The 21,030-nt window shown below is 40.3% G+C and overlaps 1 protein-coding gene across 4 annotated transcripts; it reads right to left on the minus strand.

Moving 5' to 3' along the window:
• Nucleotides 1-14: 14 nt before the first annotated feature.
• EIF4A2 (eukaryotic translation initiation factor 4A2) lies at nt 15-6,070 on the minus strand (the record flags this gene model as incomplete). Of its 4 annotated transcripts, none has more annotated exons than XM_079704823.1 (11): nt 15-658; nt 1,929-2,008; nt 2,231-2,320; nt 2,566-2,703; nt 3,022-3,165; nt 3,406-3,515; nt 3,613-3,781; nt 4,532-4,671; nt 4,964-5,096; nt 5,181-5,226; nt 6,042-6,070. In XM_079704823.1, the coding sequence occupies 11 exons, from the start codon at nt 6,068-6,070 to the stop codon at nt 514-516; spliced, it is 1,224 nt and encodes a 407-aa protein (XP_079560949.1). In that variant the 3' UTR covers nt 15-513. The 4 variants fall into 4 exon arrangements, with proteins under 4 accessions (XP_079560949.1, XP_079560948.1, XP_079560947.1 ...); XM_079704822.1 differs by having other exon boundaries at nt 5,181-5,229; XM_079704821.1 differs by having other exon boundaries at nt 5,181-5,244.
• Between the last annotated feature and the right edge of the window lie 14,960 nt (nt 6,071-21,030).

Here is a 21,030-nt window from a genome sequence, read left to right on the forward strand (position 1 = left end):
AGTTCACACTTAGCACTAATTAAATACTTTATTGAATAAATATAATACCAAACAAAATGCATTCAAATGCTTTCTAAAAAAATCAGTTTTAAAGGCCTTTCTATTCGGGCTAATGACAAACACAATAAAGGTAGATATGCTAGTTTAACATAATTGGCTGATTTTATACAGCACTTATATCTTTTAGTCCACAAGTATATTATTAAATGATAGAGAACATCTAATACAACCATTTCTACAGAACTAGGAAATAAATTTCTAAGAAAGAAAGATTTTACAGACCCCATCTTTTATACCCACCCCAACAGTCTAACTCTAAAGAGGATAAAGCCAACGACTTTCCTCACAAGAGCTCACGACTAATGTCGCTTTGCTATCAAAATCTGTATTTCTGATCCGTTATGAGCATTGAGACAAGATTCAAATATTCCCAAAGAAAGAAGCACAATGCACGTTGTGATCGCCTATTCAGCAACAGCGAGCACTGCATTCCAAACCATCTCATCCCAGGAATTAAATAAGGTCAGCCACATTCATTGGCATTTCCTCCACTGTAGTATTGTAGAAAGTCTCAATGTCACGAAGAATCCTCTTGTCTTCTTCAGTAACAAAGTTTATAGCCACACCTTTCCTCCCAAATCGACCCCCTCTGCCAATTCTGTGTAAGAAAAAGAAATCAGCAATTAGAATATACTACTTCATATGCTGCATGAACTACTGAACATGATGATCCACTTGTTAACCATCAGCTGCTGTTTACTTATCAAGGTTATAGTTCGTGCTTCTAATTGGAGCACTAGCTGCTAATCAATATCTAGAGAAAAAAATCTTCCTTTGCAGTTAGTGCCAAAAGGATTCAAGGCTTGTCTGGCTGCAAAATGAGATTTTATCAAGTATCTTGAGCATTATTTTTTTTTTTAAAGCAGATGACAGTATTGTGTTTGGGGTAGTGAATTTAAAGCCCATACCAAAGTGGGCCAGCCAAGAGCAGATGTCAGCCTGGGACAGATGTAAAACACCAGGGATAAAACAAAAAGAACAGTTATGTAATCCATTTCGACGCACTTCTGGAACTGTAAACTGCAAATACAAATGCTGCAAGGTTAACTATTGTCTAAAACTTACAACTTTTTCCAGTGGGAAAACAAATTATTTGGTATGGTGACCCAAACTTATCACTGCTTTTTTGCTCAGTTTCACACGTTATAACTGAAATTACTCAAACGTGTTTACCTCCAAAAACAGCTTTCTAACCTTCCTGATAGAAACCAGACAATACAAACCACCTAATAGGCTAGTATACAAAATGCCTTGGCTGGAGCATCTTAAAATATCAAATAATCATGACAAAAGAAAAACAAATATAAATACCGACTCGCTCTTTATTCAAACAGTGTGCTGTTTCGCTTATGATTCCACGTCCTAAATTACGTCAACGCCGTTTCTGAGCGCCATCTCGTCATCAACTGCTGCTATCGACCCCTGTATTTTTTAAAAAGTTTTTTTACATCATATAACAAAGTACAATTCAATTTATTTAGGGATAAAGCCACTATAACTAAACCAGGGACTGCTCAAATTGCTACCAGATGACACCAAGAAAATCCCAACTATAGAGGAATCACCAAGAAAGCGCATGGACACGGACACGAGCATCACTAAATACAGCTCAAAAATAAGCTAAGACCAACCGATCTAAAACAACCTTATCTGTATGTATAGAGTCCACAATTTGGGCAACATTCACAACTGTTTTCCCACTGTGTATGACCAATCTTCCCAAGTACAATTTTAATTACACCCTACCAAGTTACTATGTCATATTACTCAATTCCCTGATTTGAGGTGACCTTTCAGACAAATCAGTCAGTAGAAAAGCAAAATATGAATTTTACCAGTACAGTAAAGCCAAGATGCCATCTACTTACCTGTGAATATAGTTTTCACGATTGGTAGGTAGATCATAGTTAATAACCAATGACACTTGTTGCACATCAATCCCACGAGCCTGAAATACAATGACGACGATGTTCATATTCTAATTGAAAAACTAGACACCTATGTAATGTAGGCCACAAAATAGTAATGAACTATACTAAGTGGTATAGCTCACTGTGGAGTGTGGTCTTTTCTTTATTCTCCCAAATAGCCCAGAACTGGTAAAGGTTATTAAAAAACCTTCCCCCCAAACAAACTTTTGGTGAATTAAGAAGAGCAGTGAGAGACTTACCAACAAGTCAGTAGTGATCAGAACACGGCTTGACCCTGATCGGAATTCCCTCATAATAACATCTCTTTCCTTCTGGTCCATGTCACCATGCTGCGAAGGAACAAACCTATTAATTCGAGAATCACCAATCAAATCAACATTTAATTTTATCAACATGTATGAGACCAAGCGTCCCTGGCTGCTACAGGGGTACAGCAGACAGGTATAGTTAAGAAACAACTTTATTTTGAGCAGGGGGAACGACAACACAGCACTTAGCAGCTATATTGTAGTCTAAATCCTGCTTTAATGAAGGTAGACTTCAGTTACCATTACTATGTTAGAATACCTCTTACCAGAGCAGAAACTGTGAAATCCCTGGCATGCATTTTCTCAGTGAGCCAGTCCACCTTACGCCTTGTATTGAGAAAAATAACAGCCTGTGTAATCGTCAGTGTCTCGTACAAGTCACAAAGTGTATCCAACTTCCATTCCTACAGTATTTCAAAGAGGAAGTTAACAGTAATTAACATGATTGTTTCCAACTTCCATTCATTAGAAACTCATTATTAGATGGGTCTAAAGACATATTGCACCAAATCTTAAGACAAAGGACATTGGACATTAAGAAAGAGGTCCACCCCAGTCTTTTACAACCTAGTGCAGTTACTCTTCTTCTTGTGTGTACTCTGCTAGCATTATTACAAAAACCAAGATGTGATCCTAGTTTCTGTAATTTTAGCACAGTGCTTATTCAAGAAGGTAAAAAAAAAACTGGCTACATTTTTATGTTTGACAATTAGACAAATTACCTCTCTTTCAACATTAATATAAAACTGTTTAATTCCTTCAAGGGTCAATTCTTCCTTTTTCACCAGAATTCGAATGGGATCTCTCATGAATTTTTTGGTCACTTCCAACACATCCGTTGGCATTGTGGCAGAAAGCAACACCACCTTAAAAAAAAATTCATTATGCTGTCACACAAGTAGTTAGCACAACTTGCACAATACTCAAGGAAAAAAATCTTTCAGACCAAGCGTCTCTGTCTGAGCATGGAATTGTGACAGAGTTATGCATCAATTGCTTTTGCTTTAAGCAGGGGGAACAATAGAACACTTCAGTTGTGTTGTAATAATACCTGCATTAACTCTAACCTCCAGCTATTTTAAGAGTGGGAGTGAAATAAAGCTCACCTGAATACTTGTATTTAATTTTTGGAAAATCTCATAGATTTGATCCTTAAACCCTCGGCTCAGCATTTCATCTGCTTCATCCAAAACAAACATTTTGATCCATTTTGGAGCTGTTTAAAATAAAAGTCATACTATCATCTCTAGGTTCTCAGGCATGCTATTTATTTATAATAGTAAAACCAAACTATATTCGACAGCAATACTTACAAAGGTATCTTCTGTTTAACATATCAAACACTCTCCCTGGTGTACCAACAACAATATGTGGTGCTTCAGCCTGAAGTTTTTGCATTTCATTTCGAACATTGGTTCCACCAATGCAGGCATGACAAGTTGCTCCCATATAGTCTCCAAGTGCCAGAATTACCTTTTGGATCTGAAAGCCAAAAGCCTTAATTATTATCCAGCAGAATTATTGGTTCTGTGACTTAACTTTCAAAGCATAATGGCAAATATCTGGTCTACAAACAGCTTTAATGCATGCAGAGCACGTAAATACTTCCGAGCTTAAAATGCAGACCAATCTAAATGCCTCAAGATAAACTTCCCTGAAAACATCCTGTGCCTTGTCAAACTTGAGATCCTGTTGCCCCAGGTACCAGCTACGTAACTAACAACATTTCCTACTGTTATTCTTCATTGTGTAGGAAAGTGTAAACCGCGGTAAAACAGTAATTTTTCCCGCAGCACTGCAACGTATATTATCTTGGCTTTAATAAACCCTACAGATGTACTAGCAAGGTTTTACTTCAAACCAATATGGCAGTGAGCTCTGAAAACACAGCATGCGACAGATACATCACAAACTACTAAGACAGTCAAATAACATGTCACTGCAGTTTTCATGTTGCGCAACTGCATTCAAACTTGAAAATGAGAACAGGTCTAGTCCACCCTAAACAAAAACTTCAGTTTCTCAATCTGTTACACAACCCTGGTAAACCATACCTGCACACCCAGTTCCCGTTTGACTGTTTAGCTTTCAAGAGAAACTCCCTGCATGCACGGACAGTTAAAAGGAGGGCTCTGTAGGACAAATTTATACTAAGCTTTAAATTCTTCACAATTGTGAAACCTGAAACCTGTACAACACGCAAGCAGTTTTTTTGAACTACACTATCAATACCTGTTGAGCCAGTTCTCTGGTGGGGGCCAATACTAGTGCTTGGGTCTCCTTGAACTCAATCTCCAACTGTTGCAGGATGGAAATAGCAAATGTGGCTGTCTTGCCAGTACCTGACTGAGCTTGAGCAATCACATCATACCCTAAAAAAAGTAGGATACACATTTACCGATCCCACATCAAACCGCCACTTCTAGTTTACACCACGTATTCCATTTGGAACATGAATTATGCCCAAATAATCAAGTGATCAGCAATGAGTATTCTCTTCATTTCAGGTCAGTCCCGAAAGATGATTGCCATCATTTCACTTTAAGGAATACAAATAGGTGCTAGTCCCCCAGAAGGTAATTTTCCCATATTAAAGAGAAAAAGGTGCAGGTCCTATGCAGAACAGGGAACTCATTTTTAAGAAGCGCCAACGAGTTCTTTTACCTTTAATACACGGGATAATAGCTCTCTGCTGAATAGCTGATGGCTTCTCAAAACCATAAGCATAGATGCCTCGAAGAAGAGACTCCTTTAAGTTCATATCATCAAAGTTATCAACAATCTCATTCCAGTTGCTCTGAAAGTTAAAAAAAAAAAAAAGGAATAAACGGATGAACAAACTCACCTTTCCAAAGTTCCAAATTCCACACCCATTTCTTACCTCGATGACACCATCGGGCTCCATTCCCTCGGGGCCGCCATGTTCTCTGCTGACAAAAATACTGCTGTTAGGAGAACGTCCCTTCCCCAAACCCCTGCAACTGCACATTGAGGGGAAGAGAAGCCCTTTCTCATCCGGTCGCTCTCCCCCGCACGTGTACACTTCCCAAACGAGCAAAGGCAGATGGTGCCGCAGGGCACACGATGTACTGCGCGGCCGCTCAAAGGTTAGGAACCGGGGACGCCCGGGAAGGCCCCACAGACGCCGGCCCTTCCCCCCCAGGCCTGAGCGCCAGGCGCTCCCCTCTCGGCAGTGCACCGTCTCGCGAGAGCTCCACAAGCCGAGCTCCGCCCCTAACAATGCGCAAGCCGTAGTGAGTGACGCGGGCCTAGGCCCGGCAAGGCCTTGCCAACGGCTCGCCGGGACCCCGTTGCCGGCCCGGCCCCATCCGGCCTCCGGCCGCCGCTGCCGTCCTGCCCCCACCCAACCTACTGCCTAGCGCTCCCAAACCGCGCCGCTAGCCACGAATAGAGCTTTCGACAACCCAGTTACACCGTACTGACTGCGGACTGCGCCACGGCTGCCAATAAATGCCGGGCTCCGTACGGGCAGGGGAAACGGCCGCGATTTCAAGACGTCTTCGGGAAAACACACTCTCTCACCACCTCGTTTTCTTACCCGTCTCCCCACAATCCAGGCCCTACCTATCATGGAAGCTTCTCGAAGAACACAGGAGTACTGTATCCCAAAGCCACGCCTATGAGCCCGGGGTTCCCTGCCTCCTCTCCATCTATTACAACCTCCTCCGGCGCCTCAGGACCTATACCACAGAGCACCACCACCACCGAGGAAGCGGCATACCTGTTATAATCCGCGGAGCTACCAGACATGATCCGATGAACCACTCAGTGCCCGACTGGAAAGACAGAAGGACCGCACCACCCGTTTTTTATAGGTTCGCGGCCGGGACCCGTTTTCTGCGGAGGAATTTTCCCGTCGTTCTTCGACCAGCCACAAAATTGTGATCCTGGGGTGCTTATCTCAGAAAATATCCTAAACAAATCGGTGGGAAAACCCAAATTTAGTTATTTGTCCATCTTACGGCGTTGCTGAACATCCCAAGACCCTGGGGGGGATGTTGGGACTCTTTGCTCTGCGGCGGAAGAATATTGCAGCAAGCGGTAGGAAGACCCGCGTTCCCCGCCCGCCCTGCTCCTACGGGGTTTCCGCGTCCCCGAAGCAGAGGCGGCCGGGCCGCCGGGCTGGACCGGGAGGCGGAAGGCTGGGGCGCGCCGGATGGTTGGCAGCTCCGGCTTTCCCGCCGGCGAGTGGGACCAGGCTCGCCGGTCCCGCAGTGCTCGGTGCCGGAGGGGCAGGCACGTCCACACTCTGCACTGGAGGGGAATCGGGCTGTTCCGCTCGTTCCCACCGCTTCTTAACTTGACGGTAAAGAGCAGCCTGGCCTTTGGCCCAAGCGTTTAACATCCTTCAGACCTTGACAGTGAAACTCCTGGTACGGAAAATGTCGGCTACCCAGCAAGCCCCAGAAGATCCGGTTTACCGTCCAGCGTTCAGGGCGAGAAGAAATATGTAGTGTCCTCTGCAGATGTCTCTGGAGTAGCCACCTCCTTCTCATGTTGCCTCTGGTCTTCTCTCGCTCTCTTTTAAAAATAATGCTTATAATTTTAACAGGTGTGAGAAATGCCTGATAAAATCATTGTAAACTTTTGCTTATGTAGGGGTAATGTTCCTTGTAACTCAGGAATTTAAATGGATGCTTCCGGCCTGTACAGCTCCATGCTGCTTTGGGGCTCCATGCTGCTTTGGGACTACACAGGTTTCGGTTATGGTCTTTTTTTTTTTTTTTTTTTTAAAGGCTTTTTGCGCTTTAATTGTTTATACATAATGAATGTTGATTTAGTGAAATTGAGAGCAATACAACTCTTGCTGCTTAAATAAACTGCATGATTCGTAAAGCTCCAGAGGTTTTCAACTGTAGCCCTAACCCAGGCTCGTTAATAAAAACCAAAAATAGTATTTTTAGTCATTTAACTTTAAAATACAGTCCTACCCACCCTGCAAGATAACACGAATACTCAAGAAAACATTTTCTCATTAATTCAGAAGGCCAACCTAAAGTCTGATAACGGGGAAATAATGACTTAATTTTCTATATTTGTGTATTCAACATAATATCTGGTTCTAAATACTACATTTTTTCCCAAAACTCATTTATTTATTTGAAAATTATCATGCTAGGAACTGTGACAAGAACTAATACCAAGCTGACAAAGTGTACTTGACCCTCAGTCTAGAGATGATGCTCCCTATCCACCCTCTATAATGTTCAAATCCAGATTTGAGGTAATGCCAGACATTTTCTGAGAATGGAGGTCAGAGATCCTTGTTGGCTCATACTAAAAATCTCCTGGGATCCAGGAAACTGAAGAAGATACTAAATGAGAAAAATGGCCAACAATTTAGTCTCACTTGAGTCTACAGGGTGAAATCAATCAACCATAGGGTGAAATCAATCAACAACACCTAATTGTTGAGTGTTTTCTTTAGGTTTAGCACTACTGTTACATGCTGTGGAGGATTTCCAGAGTCCCTTAACAGGAAATAATCAAGGGCTAAACTTTGGTTTAAGTCACAATTGTTCAAGGGGTTTCAAGGTAAGAAAGTTTCCTAATCCAAAATTCAGCAAAAATCCAGACCCACATTGCCAGCAACTCTACCATGTATTTCTATTAAATGCTGTGCTTGCCACATTCTCAAGTGCTTACTAAATAGCATTAGTAAGTAAAATATGAGATAAAGATCCAAACAAAACATACACATTAACAAAGTTTTGCATATCAACACAGAGCATACTGTGAAACTTTTCCCGCTTACCTGAGATCTAAAATTAGATGGCTATCTCTAAGTCAACTACATTGCTTCTTTGCTAACCTGGAACATGTGAGGCCATTTATATGGCAAATGATGCTAAAACTCGGCTTCTTTCCCTGTGTGACCACCTAGTTTAGTTTTACTCTCCAGTAGCCTCCGCTGACAATTGTAAAGCCCTCTAGCGATTGTAAGCCAACCTATTTGGGGGGAACATTATTCCGCCTGCCACAGCAACCAACTTTGTTGTATAAAATAAGAACCAAGAAGAGACAGTAAAGGCATTGTTAGCATAGAGTAGAGTTGATCCAGAATAGCTTCTAGGAAGTTGTGAATTTTAATCCAAAAATGGCAAAATGATGTTTTTGCTTCTTTTATTCTTAGGTCAAACAAACTGATGAGGAAAAGAATTTTTTCACTGCTGGCAGTAATTCCTTAGACATATAGTAAGCCCTTAAATGTTTTTGAATGAATGAGTGAATAACTAGAAGAATAAATAGAACTACAAAGATGAAGGGATATTATCTATTTCCTACAGTGAGTTGTACTGTTGATATGCTGTTTTAATTTCTTTTAAAGAGTAAAACTACTCCTGCTATTCATATTCAAAAAAGGACACATCCTGATGTCCCCTTCAGCTTATGTGACCATTTTTATCCCCTGAACTTATAGGCCTGCATTTACTTACTGAAATGGTGACGATTTACATAAAGGTACTTTTAAGAAGAAGCTCTTTTAAACTGGACTGTAAAACAAAATGAGTTCTACTTGCAAGTTTTTATGTTTTTTGTTTGCACAAACAATACTTTAAGAACAATAAAGGGCATTTTAAAAATAAAATTTCTCCTAACCCTGCTACATTAAGGAAAAAAGCTCAGCATTTTCCTCCTCTTCACTGCTCCATCAGTTGCTTTGGTATTGTTACTTCTGCTGATGCTGTTTGTGAATTTCATATGGTGAATTTGCCCACATTTGAAAGTGGGCCTGGAGCATAAGCTGGGTGGTGGTGGTCCTTAGGTCCACTCCTTGCATCTGAAACGGGTGCAGTAGACGTAGAAGTGAAGTGACAGTTTATAGACCTCATTTCCTTGGAATAAATCCAGCCATTCTTCACCTATTCAGGCTTCATGATTTTTGCCATACTTGAGTACCACCTGAATTATTTACCTAATTTTTAAGTCAATTTGCATTTACTTCGCTTGAGTGAAATCATAGGTTTAATTTCTTGTATTTTCTAATACTGATTAAAGTAATTACCAAAAAAAATCAAAATAAATACTGTGTGTCAATATAGCTCATCTGAACTTTTCTGTTTGGGATACACTGTTTCAGATGGATTGTAGGCCTACTAAATCTGTAGTCATTAGCCAGACCAGGGCAGAGGCAAATTAGATCTTGGTTTCCAGTTCTGAATGCTGAAGGATAGGCCAACTAAAGTCTGAAAATAACCAACTAAATATTAACTGTCAGTTGTTTCTGTTGAAAACTTTTTAAAAATTATATTAATAGGACTTCGAAAAAATAAAGGGGGTGGGCACTCTGTCATCTTCCTGACTCCCGTAGAAAGGCTGTGGTGATGCATAACTAGCTGGTGTTCCCTGAGACTGTCTCTGTTTGGGAAGGCCTTCGCATCTGAAGAGAAAAGGTGGTCAACGCATAGTGCCCCTTTGCTTGCTAGAGGCTTCTATTTTTATTTTCCTTTAAAATTCCTTTGAAAAGTAACTTTAAAATTTTATACTCACAACTGACGCAAATAAAAGAAATTATATGGGCTATAGTGTCATTTTTTGGCGGGAGTGGTGGTCAAGAAACCTATTACATTAAATACTTGAAATTTTCAAAGTATTAGGCTGATCATTATCCTCCACAGTAAGCTCAGAAGTCAAGAACCAGGAATATGTACACTCTGGTGATATCAGGAATAAGCAGCCCAGACCAGTGGAGGAAAAGTCATATTTAATTATAATTTGTAAGGCTCTGTCTCTTGTGATGTTCAGTAGAAACACCGAAAATTTTCCTGAGATGTCCGCTGCTACTAGCTGTTTTTCCTGAGCTGATCATTCATGTTTAAACTCCCTTCTACTGCAAAGCAAATATAACTTTGCAGTGTTTCTTTAATCTGCAGAATGAGTTTGCAGTAGGAAATGTAATTTGTTCACTTAAATTGTAGTTGACTTTAATAGCCTTGACTTTATATGACCTATCTTTCTCTATAAGCTGATGTCTGTTAGTTGATGAAAAAACCCCAGACCCTGTGTTTAGCTGCCTTTCTGCTGGCTCTGCAAGTAAAAAAACAAAAACACAAAAGATGATTCTAATAGATTTAACTCTAAACACACCTCAAAACTTGGTTCCTGGACAAGGTGGTGCTGTGGTAAAGTCAGCTGGTAAACTCCTTCCAGAAGGCAAGGAGACACTTGGGACTGAACTCCCTGTCTTGCCAAGGAGGGGAAAGGCAGAAGATCCTTTGGGACCTTGAATGGGAAGCTTCTTCTTTTTCCTGCTCTCTCTAATTTGGAATTAGCTGTTCAATCTATTAGACTCACTGAAGTAGACAAAGAAAGGAAAATCTATCAAACGAACTAAATGAAGTTCTGAGGCTAAAAAGTAGAGTCAGGGAGTGCATTTCTATATGAGTTTAGATTAATCAGCTCAAAGGCTGTCTGATAAGATAGATGGATACTTGTGGACAGTGGGAATCACTGAGGGGATAGACTCTCAACAGAATACAGATTGAGGAATAGGTACTAAATTTTCCTTTGGGGCACCTATTTCCCAATTTGGGTTGCCCTCCTTCTTTGCAGTGACCCTGGTTCCTAGAGGTAAAAAACTGGAGGGATTACACAGAGATTTGTACAGATTGTACAGAGACTGTATAGAGATTACATGATTTACTTCAAAATGCTTGCATTTGAATGCATTCCTTGAGAGAACTGTGATGAGAATTCCCCCTGGGCTACCTAGTGTGAACTGAGGTTTCAAAGCTTCCCAGGCAACTCTGAATAGTTCGTGGATCTAGGTGGATTGTTAGGTTCCTAAGGGTATCAGTGGCCCCGCCTTTGCTCCATCCCACCCTCCTTCAAATGGGGACCTTTGTCCCTATGTATTAAAGTCTTGATTTTGGTTAAAGTTGGAAGGTTGATATTTAACCTCTGCCATCTCTTGAAAGATCACCAAAATAATGGTAAAAAGTCTTGCTGAAAAGACTTAAACACTCAAGAAAATTGGAAAAGAGACAACAGCTCACAAAACTTAAATTGGAAAGCAAATGAGAAAATGATGAGAAAATTAGCAGATGGGAGAAAACTTAGTCCTAAATTCAGAGTGCGGAAAGCTGATAAGCAACCTCATTTGTATTGCAGAACAACCAAAAGACTCAGAAATTGGTAGGACCATGTTTTTTTGGATGTAGGGATGTGAGATTAAAACATGAACACTGGTTGAAAGTCTGTTGAAAAAGCAGTTAGAAACTGCCAGAGCAGAGAGGAGCAAACACATTTCTATACTCGGGCACGTCCAGGCTCTGCTGAATTCCAGCATGCCAGAGTAAGTGCCTTTGTTGCCGAACCCAGGTTCATGTGCACAATGCACAGTGAAGCCAAACAAACTGAAACATCGGGGTTTGGAGCAGAGAAAGGTTTACTGCAAGGGCCAAGCAAGGAATACAGGCAGTGGCCCATGCTCAAAAGATCCTGGACACCAGCTCTTTGCTGACCCTGGATTAGAACCCTGTGGCTGCAGAGAAAACAAAATAGACATTTTTATCAGGAATAAAAATAGACACTTCAGGCTGAAATCATTGACAACCCCCCCCCCAGGAAGTAAAGGAGGAAAAATAAACCCAGGGATCAGAAAAGCCAACAAGCCAGTTAATTAAACCTTAGAGTGACCAGGAAATCGGGAGTTTCCTACAAGAATGGGAATTCCTTGAATGTGAAATGGTGAGAAGACTCATGTAACAGCCAAAAGCAATTGCCCAGGGTCGCAAGCACAGGGGCATAAAGAAGAGTGGCAACAATGTCTCCAGATGCTTATAAATTTGCATGACTTATGCTCCACTATTCATGAGGCCAACCAGAAGTCAAGGAGCAAGCCCTGGCCTTGTCCTTATGGAGAGGCCCCTTCACAGGATCCTGGGATACAGATGGTTGGACAATGTCTTCTCAGGTCCTCCCTGTGCACATGTGGCCAGCCTCCCACCTCCTGAATACCAGTCCCAGGCCTGTGCCAGTCATATTCCCTTTGGGGAGCTGCTGTGCCCACCTCCCCAACATGTGATCTACGTGAAGGATCCTCAGGTACCTGGATGGGAGCCCGGGAACAGGAATTCTCCGAGGTCAAGTACATTCCTGTTCCCTGCCTTTTTTCTAGCAGCCCCCAGCCTCCAGCTGCAGCCAACCTCCTCTGACTCTGATTCAGATCCTGAACTCAAAGGAAGTTAGAACCTGGATCCCAATTCTGTCTGAAAGACAGTGCAATAGTGCAATTCTATACACTCACAACTCCTTCCTTTCCCAGCCCAGTGCAATGAGAATAAATGTGAAATTAAATGAGAAAGAAATAAAAAGCAGACTTCAGGAATTCCTCCCCTACTCCATGTAGTTAGGCAACTTTCTCTCCTTTACTCCAGCTAGTCTAGAAGTTTACTCTCCAAAGATAGTATTGATAAAACAGTAGATCTCTGGATTGAAGGCCCTTATGAAGGTATACTTGAAATTTAGTGGTCAATGTAGAGAACTGTGGTTTTACCATCTCATACTATTATTGGGGAAGGGCCATGTTCCCACTCAAAGGTCTACCTACTACTCCATAAAGAGGTTTTCTTTTTTGCGGCATACGGGATCTTAGTTCCCTGACCAGGGATCGAACACATGCCTCTGCATTGGGAGCACGGAGTCTTAAACAGTGGACCGCCAGGGAAGTCCCCATAAGGAGGTTTTGCTATGCCACAGTGATTTACTTTTCTATTTGCTGCTACATTGCCAGACCTGGTCAAGGCCTACCACGGGCATATACTGAACAACATATCTGTTATTTTTGGCACCAGATGGAGAGTTCTGTTTGGGCTTTATTAAATTTGACATTAAAGCAGGGATATTGAGTAGGCAGTTGTATAAATGAGTCTGGGGACCTGAAGCAGGGGGGCAGGGGTAGGAGAAGAAATCAGGTCATCAGGTCCTAAGATCTCAATTTGGGAGTCCTGGCATATGAATATTTAAAATCACTGTACTGAATAATATCACCCATGGAATGATTGCAGAATTATAAGAGACTGGGTGGAAGACTGAGTCCAGAGGCACTCAACATCTGAAGGTCAGCAAAGGAGAGAGACCACAAAAAAGTCTGAGGAGAGGCCACTGAAGTACGAGAAATAAGAGGAAGGTCTGATAAACCAAGAGAATAAAGGGTTTCAAGGAAGGCATGCTCAACTATTCAAATACTAACAAAAGACTGAGTATCTGACTACTAAGAATTTACCAGTGGGTTTGCAAGATGAATGTTATTGGTAAGATTGACTGGACCAGTTTCACTGGTGGGGATAAAAGCTTGATTTGTGTGGATTAAAGAGAAAATAGGAAATTAAGTTCCATGTGTAGTGGACTGATGTGATCTGAAAATCTACTTGTAATAACTCTCAGATGTGCTAGATGAATTACAACAAAATTTATTTTAAATTCATAGCTGAACTTGCAAGGCAAAAGGGATATTGCAGATACACAAAATGAAGATGTAAATGAACACAGGACCAGAATGCATGCAAGCTGACTCCATGGCTACCTAAGGGTCTAACCTAGGGGCTTCCCTTTTGAAAAATCACCTTTTTATTTTGGAATAATTTTAGGTTTGTAGAAAAGTTGTAAAGATAGTACACAGAGTTCCTCCATATACCCCTTACCCAGTTTCCCCCCTGGTTAACATCTTAGAGTCCAGTTTCTCATAGAGGTTTGGAGATTGAATTTCTTTTACCAATGAAGTCCCCCAACCCCAAGGTGGGAATTTAATATAAAAATGTGTCCAAGTCCAGTGACATCCCAAGACTCTTGCTGGAAGTCAACAGAGAATGGATCTGCCAGGACTCTTCTTCACCCAGGGCACAATGGGTTCTCTCAGGAAAAAGCAAGCCCTGCTACAGATCATATGTTTTGATCATAATCGAAACATACATGGAGACAACTCACCCTGTTAAGAGTCAGCACGTACAACAAGCAGTAGGACTCAGTGGCCATGAACTTCTGGTATTAGAAAGACTATCTGAAAGAGAACACAAAATAGAACATTTAAAATGAATAAGACACCGAATAACTGAATACCTAAGAAAAAGATAAAATACCATAAAAGAATAATCTGGAAGGGGGATGCGTGGGTGGGTGGACAGAGCACCTCTTCTTCTCCAGTTTCCCCCCCTCCCTTCCCTTGTCCTCTCCTTTTTCTCCTCCCCTTCCTTCTTTTAACCACCCTAAATGTGGGAGAAGAGCCAAAAATCCTATTCTAGCTTACTAAAGAAAATTCACAAGTATTTATATATTTCAGAAAAAAAATAGACAATAATTTAATTATTACCAGACCAGTAACTTACTGAGAATGACAACCAGAAAGAAGTCAAACTTTAGATGATAAAGGTGATGAGGAAAAATCATAAATGTTCTATGACAAGACAATCAAACTAAGATGGAAAGAAAAAAGAAAAAACGCCCCTCTTTGTGGTGGGCCTTTCCCAATGTGCATCAGCATGATACATTAACCAGACCTCCTCAAAGCAGGACGATATAATCAACTGTTGAGAAAAATGGTCCCTTTCTTCAGACACCAGCATGGTAATTTTAAGATTAATATTTCTTTTTCATCCCATACAGGGGGTCACATTGACCAAAGGCTCACTCTGTACACACATAACTGACCAAAACATCTCTGATGAACTTGATGTACAATGCTAACCTGTAAATGTGATACATAAATTCTGTCTCAGGAATGTATAAAACTGCACCTCTAACTCTTGACCAGTGGAACAGTTGTCAGAGTTCTGCGAATCCGTGTCCCGGGTTATAATCCTCTTCTTAGCTTGATTGTGACTTGATTTTCTGTCAGCAAAGGTAACATATGAGATACAAAAACAATCTCTGAATAAAATATTTCCAACTTACTACACAATTTTTCAGCTCCTAATTCCCTGAAAGTCCACCAATCCACTTATATAGCTCCCCCCTCTCAGTGGAGTACAATCTGACAACTTTTTGCTTCCAAGATTTTATCTTTTGTGATTTCTATGTTACGAAATCTCTCTGAGGATTCTTCAACATGAAGGATTTTGCAGACATCACTTCCACTGGCACATCTTCATCCCTGGTGTCACAACCACTTTCCTTATTTATGTCGCTAAGTTCACCTTCACAAAGTTCCCCTGACTGCATGCCTGGAGTCTCAAGAATGGCAGCGGTGTCAACATTCCCCCGGCGGTATCTTCTAATCACTTCCAATTTCACTTCACTTCTAGCAATATCACTTTTCCTTTTTTTGTGTGTGTGCTGCACTTTAATCTTTCTTGGACAATTCTTTCAGTCATTCATTTTTGTAAAATGTGAGGTGGGCTTTATCACTGGAAGACAAAGCAGCAACTGCATGCTGAATAACAAATGCATGGTGACTAGTCGTCAACAGACTTTGAAAGAATTGATGTGATTGGCTACAGATCATGATACACATCTCTTATTTCCCTCGTGCTTTGAGGACAGTGAAGTTTGTCCTATGTCATTACTCACAGGTATTGGGGGACTGGTCTTAATTTAGACCGCTGTGACTGAAATTTGTGCATATCAGAACTGTGCAAAGTGAGGAGTTATTATACTCATTTCCCAATGAGAAAGTGATGAAATCGGTTTCTGGCAGAAGAGGTTATCAATGCAGAGGTTCTACATTAATCATTTTGTAGTCTTTGGAACCAGTTCACTCAGGTCAAAGGTGAAACCTTGATGTATAGCAAAAGTAAGTCTGTATTTAAGAGAAATTAAGTACAATCTATTTCTTGGAAACGAACAAGTAAAGTTTGAACCAAGACCTTCCTGTTAACAAGCAGGCAGGTTGAATGTTCCATTGAGAATTTCTTGTTCTCTATTAGTTCCTCCCTTCTGCTTCTCCCTTCCTTGTAGTCATTGAAACACTTATAATCAGAGATTTTTAAAGTTTAGCCTTCAGAATCACCCAGGGCTTGCTAAAACACAGATGACTGGAAATTTACATATTCTGACAAGCTCCAGCTGATGCTGATGCTGCTGGTCTGGGGACCACACTTTGAGAACCACTGCGTTTGATGGTAGACTCAGGAATGGAATTGAAATCTCTTTAATTAAGTGGCTAATTCACAAATTTTTTGACTAGCAAAAGCTTGTGATCAATTGATGAAACATGAATACTTCTCTCAGGCCATAATTTAAGTCCCTTAAGCCAAATCCACAATTCTACAGATGCCACTTTTTCCAATAGGAATTCAGTTTGCCGTATTGTACACCTATACAAACATTTAAAAATCTTCAGAATACTATCTAGCTATTTTGAACACTTACAAAAAATATTTGTGACAAAAATTAAAATCTAAAGACAAAAAATAAGTTTGTTTTGCTGTGTAACAGAAAGAAATGATGTTTATGTTCTTAATGGCTTGCTTTTTGAATCAAGTAGGTTTATTTTTTTTTTTTTTTAATTTTTGACTGCGTTGGGTCTTTGTTGCTGTGCGTGGGCTTTCTCTAGTTGAGGCGAACGGGGGCCGCTCTTTGTTGTGGTGCACAGGCTTCTCATTGCGGTGGCTTCTCTTGTGGAGCACAGGCTCTCGGCGTGTGGACTTCAGTAGTTGCAGCATGCAGGCTCAGTAGTTGCAACATGCAGGCTCAGTAGTTGTGGCATGCGGGCCCTAGAGCGTGCGGGCTTCAGTAGTTGTGGCTCGCAGGCTCTAGAGCACAGGCTCAGTAGTGGTGGCTCACAGGCTTAGTTGCTCCGTGGCATGTGGGATCTTCCCGGGCCAGGGTTCGAATCCATGTCCCCTGCATTAGCAGGCAGATTCTTAACCACTGCACCACCAGGGAAGTCGCCTGAATCAAGTAGATTTTGAAACATAATTTAAAATCTCACAGGAAGTTGGAATGAAATCTGTGGTGTAGTAATGCACCAATGCTAATTTCTTATCTTTGATCATTGTAATATGATTATGCAAGATGTTAACATTAGGGGAAGCTGGGTGAAAGGTGGTGTACAAGAACTATCTGTATTATTTTTGCAATTCTTCTGTAAGTCTAAAATTATATCACAATTTTAAAAGTTTTAAAAAACTCATAGCAAGAAGAGCACTCTGATATATGTATACTTATATATCGAAAAAAGTTTTCATCTGCAGAAAATTACTTGGGTTTCCTCATTTATCTCTACAGAATAATTCAGTTGCCATGTTCTTTCTATTTCTCATAGTCTCAGGATCATTCCAGAGATAGTCTAAATGGATTTTATTGGGATACCAATTGAACTTTGGTGGAGGTGTAGAAAATGCCTATGGATGAGGTTTTCTGAAATTGGTAACATTTACTATTATCTCCTTCAAAAAATGCTTATTTTTATTTTTGAATAGGTAATATATTTATAAGACCTAAAGTTTAAAAGGTACAAAAGTGTATATAGTGAAGAGCCATCCTCTTACTCTTGTCTTACTGCCACCTAATTTTCTCCCCAGATTCAACCAATAATATTATTCCTCTGTATCCTTTAGGTATAGTTGTTAATACATAAGCAAGGAAATGCATGTCTATTTTACAGAGAGTGATAGCATAGTTTACTTCTGTATCTTTTTCTTTTATTAATTTATTTTTTTTACTTAATATATTTTGGAGATACAGATTCTGTATCAGTGTATAATAGGCTTCTTGATCCTTTCTTGGGTCTGCATTTTATCCGGTTGTATGGATGTACACAGTTCCTTTCACTCATCCCCTTCATGGATATTTAGATGCCTCCTATCTTTTGCTATTACACACGATACTGCCATGAACAGGTTTCCCCCATCATTATTTGCACATGTGCAGTTATATCTGCAAGAAATGTAATTCAAGGGTCATGTATGTGACATTGTAATTTGGAAGAGTGTTATCATATGAACTTTTTGATAAGCAATTATAAACTTTGTACCAAATGCAAAAGAACAAAAGGGTAAATGGTGAAAAAGAAGTCTTCCTCATACCCTTTCCCTCTAGCTCCTCTCCCCAGAGGTAACCTCTGCTACTTGCTTCTTGGCTATGGACAATATTTTTGGCCACTTTAATCCAGTTTTTCAAAATCTTTAGCCAGTGGGTTGGTCCTTCCTTCTTCCCTGCCTTCTCCTTCTCCTCTCTTTCTCCTCCTCCTTCTCCTTTTTCTTCTTCTTTAAGATTTCTATTTTAACATTACCCTTGATTAATTTAAGATGGAAAAATCAATGAAGGCATTGCTACATACGTGTAGGGCCTTAAAACAAAATTCTTTTACAATCTCTCCTGCGAAGTGTATCCAACTATTGTTAACAGACAAGGGTATTCCAAACCTGGGAATAAGCTGTCTCTTAGAAGTCTTTTGCGGATAGTCATTGCGTCTACCTCTCTTCGTGGCTGTTTCCACTCTTCCTAAACAGATGCTTGCAATCACGAGGGCACACTCATATCAACAACTCTTCACCGGGTTCCCAAGGAGGGGAGGAATGCCATCTCTTAGCATCGTTTTCAACATTGAGGGGCTGGCAAAAAAAAAAAAAAAAAAAAAAAGGGCAGCGTTTACAAGACTCCAGGGCAATTCTGGAAAAAACTGCAGCATACAGATCATGCCCATTCACTCCTGGGCTCTCTTCCTCGTTGGCAAGTGCTGAACTGGACAAGGCGAGGGAGCAAATCTTTGTTAGTCTGGGGAGCAGCAAAGACAGTTTAGGTGAAAATGACATCCTGTGAGTGTCCAAAGCTTCTGAATTTTGGGTCAAGTTATAGAAATGGGTAATATATGAAAAAGTAGCCCTAAGAGACAGGAGAGTTGATGCAAATAATAGCAAAGGTGACTAAAAATTAGAAGTGGATATTTTATAACAGCCATAGAGAGATAACAGTGGAAATCATAATAATTCTTTTAGCAGTCAGGAACTTGGGTACAATCATGAAGCACTCAAAAGCATCTCAAGGATCAGTAAAAATACTGGCACACTTGCAAAAAGGGAGAGGGCACACACAGAGGTGTGACAATCTTTGCTCCCATGTCAGAATATAATTTAGGCAAAGAACTTTTACCTGCTTCGTGTTGACAACAGATGACATACCCAGAGACCAATTTTCTTTTCCCAAACTGCAAGTCATCCCTCCTCTGTTATATATAATTTTTAAAAATTATTAACCTTAATATAACTTTGATATGTACATATGCACTCACACACATATATAGTCATGTAAGTTTAAATGACAATACTTAAATCTCTAAAACTCCAGCTCTTAAAACAACTTTATCAAGTATATCATAATTTGATGTTTATATGCTTTTTAATCTTAATTTGAGTATTCTGAAGGAAAAAAGTATTCATGCATAAATAAGAATACATATATAAAACCATGCCTAGGTGTTGTGTAGGAGCTATGCATTTTATTTTTTATTTCTCTCTGTGTTGGGAGACCATTCTCCATGGGGTTCTCATGATTCTGCACATCATAAGAGCAGAAGCAATGATTAACTTTGTTCTGGACTATCTTTCCAAGATGTTTGTACAGTGAACAACCAGGACATAGAGATTGTGTCTTCCTCCAGAGCAAAGGATGTTTTTATTTATTGCCCATCATAGTGATGTTTCCCTCCAGTACAAAGTTCAGGTGGGCTTACTGCTTATTATAAAATATTCGTGCTCTTCAAATTCAGGGTTCCTCTCCTGTAATGCAATCCACTGTGTGGGCAATGCGGGTATCCCCTGACCCTCTTTGTGTCACTCTGTGGGAAGTGGCACTTAGGGGACTGGTGAAATGCTGGGATTGCTGGGAGTAATACTATCTCCGACCCACGTGTCCTGTGTCTTCTGCCACTGTCCGTGAAACTGTGGAAGGCTAGCTTGTTGGCTGAAATTAGAGTAGAATCTTACATTCTTCACAGTTCTTGGCACTCTGAATTTTATTTTATTTTATTATTTTATTTGTTTGGCCACGCTGCACGGCATGTAGGATCTTAGTTCCTGGAACCAGAGATTGAACCCAGGCGCCCTGCAGTGGAAACGCAGAGTCTTAACCACTGTACCTCCAGGGAAGTCCATTGGCACTCTGAATTTTAATATTTTTCAAAGTCCCAGGTAAATATTGATTCTTAACTAGGTATCTCAATAAACTATTAGTCTAAGTTTCCAAAGACAATTTAAGATTTTAGAAAAATATATTAAGTTGGCATTAAAGTTCACTAAATACTATTTAAAAACTTTTATTAGAAAGATATCACATCTTATAAGTTTACACATAAAGGGAAGTGGAGAAACTCTCCAGGTTCTCATAAATTGCAATATCATCTGAGGTTTTCAAGACCAGTTTCTAATGACACCAATCATTCAGATAAAAACACAACTCAGTTGTATGCCCATATTCATGTTTATATACTTTAAGCAATAATAATTTGTAAGGCAAGTGTTCAGAATTTTGGAATTTTCATTTAATTTAGCATTTTGTAAAATGCTGTATTTCTCACATTTGCTAAGTTTGCCTTTTTATTTCTCATATAGCAAAACCAGGAGAAGATATGTAGCTATCTTTCACACCCAGAATACATAAAACAATTTATTAAAGTATTTGAGTAGTATCACATAAACTTAGCTTATATTTTACTTTTTATTCATGCTTTAAAAAAGTAATATGGGGGGCTTCCCTGGTGGCGCAGTGGTTGAGAGTCTGCCTGCCGATGCAGGGGATACGGGTTCGTGCCCCGGTCCAGGAAGATCCCACAT

Source organism: Hyperoodon ampullatus (genome assembly GCF_949752795.1).
Source record: "Hyperoodon ampullatus genome assembly, chromosome: 5".
Lineage (NCBI taxonomy): Eukaryota > Metazoa > Chordata > Mammalia > Artiodactyla > Ziphiidae > Hyperoodon > Hyperoodon ampullatus.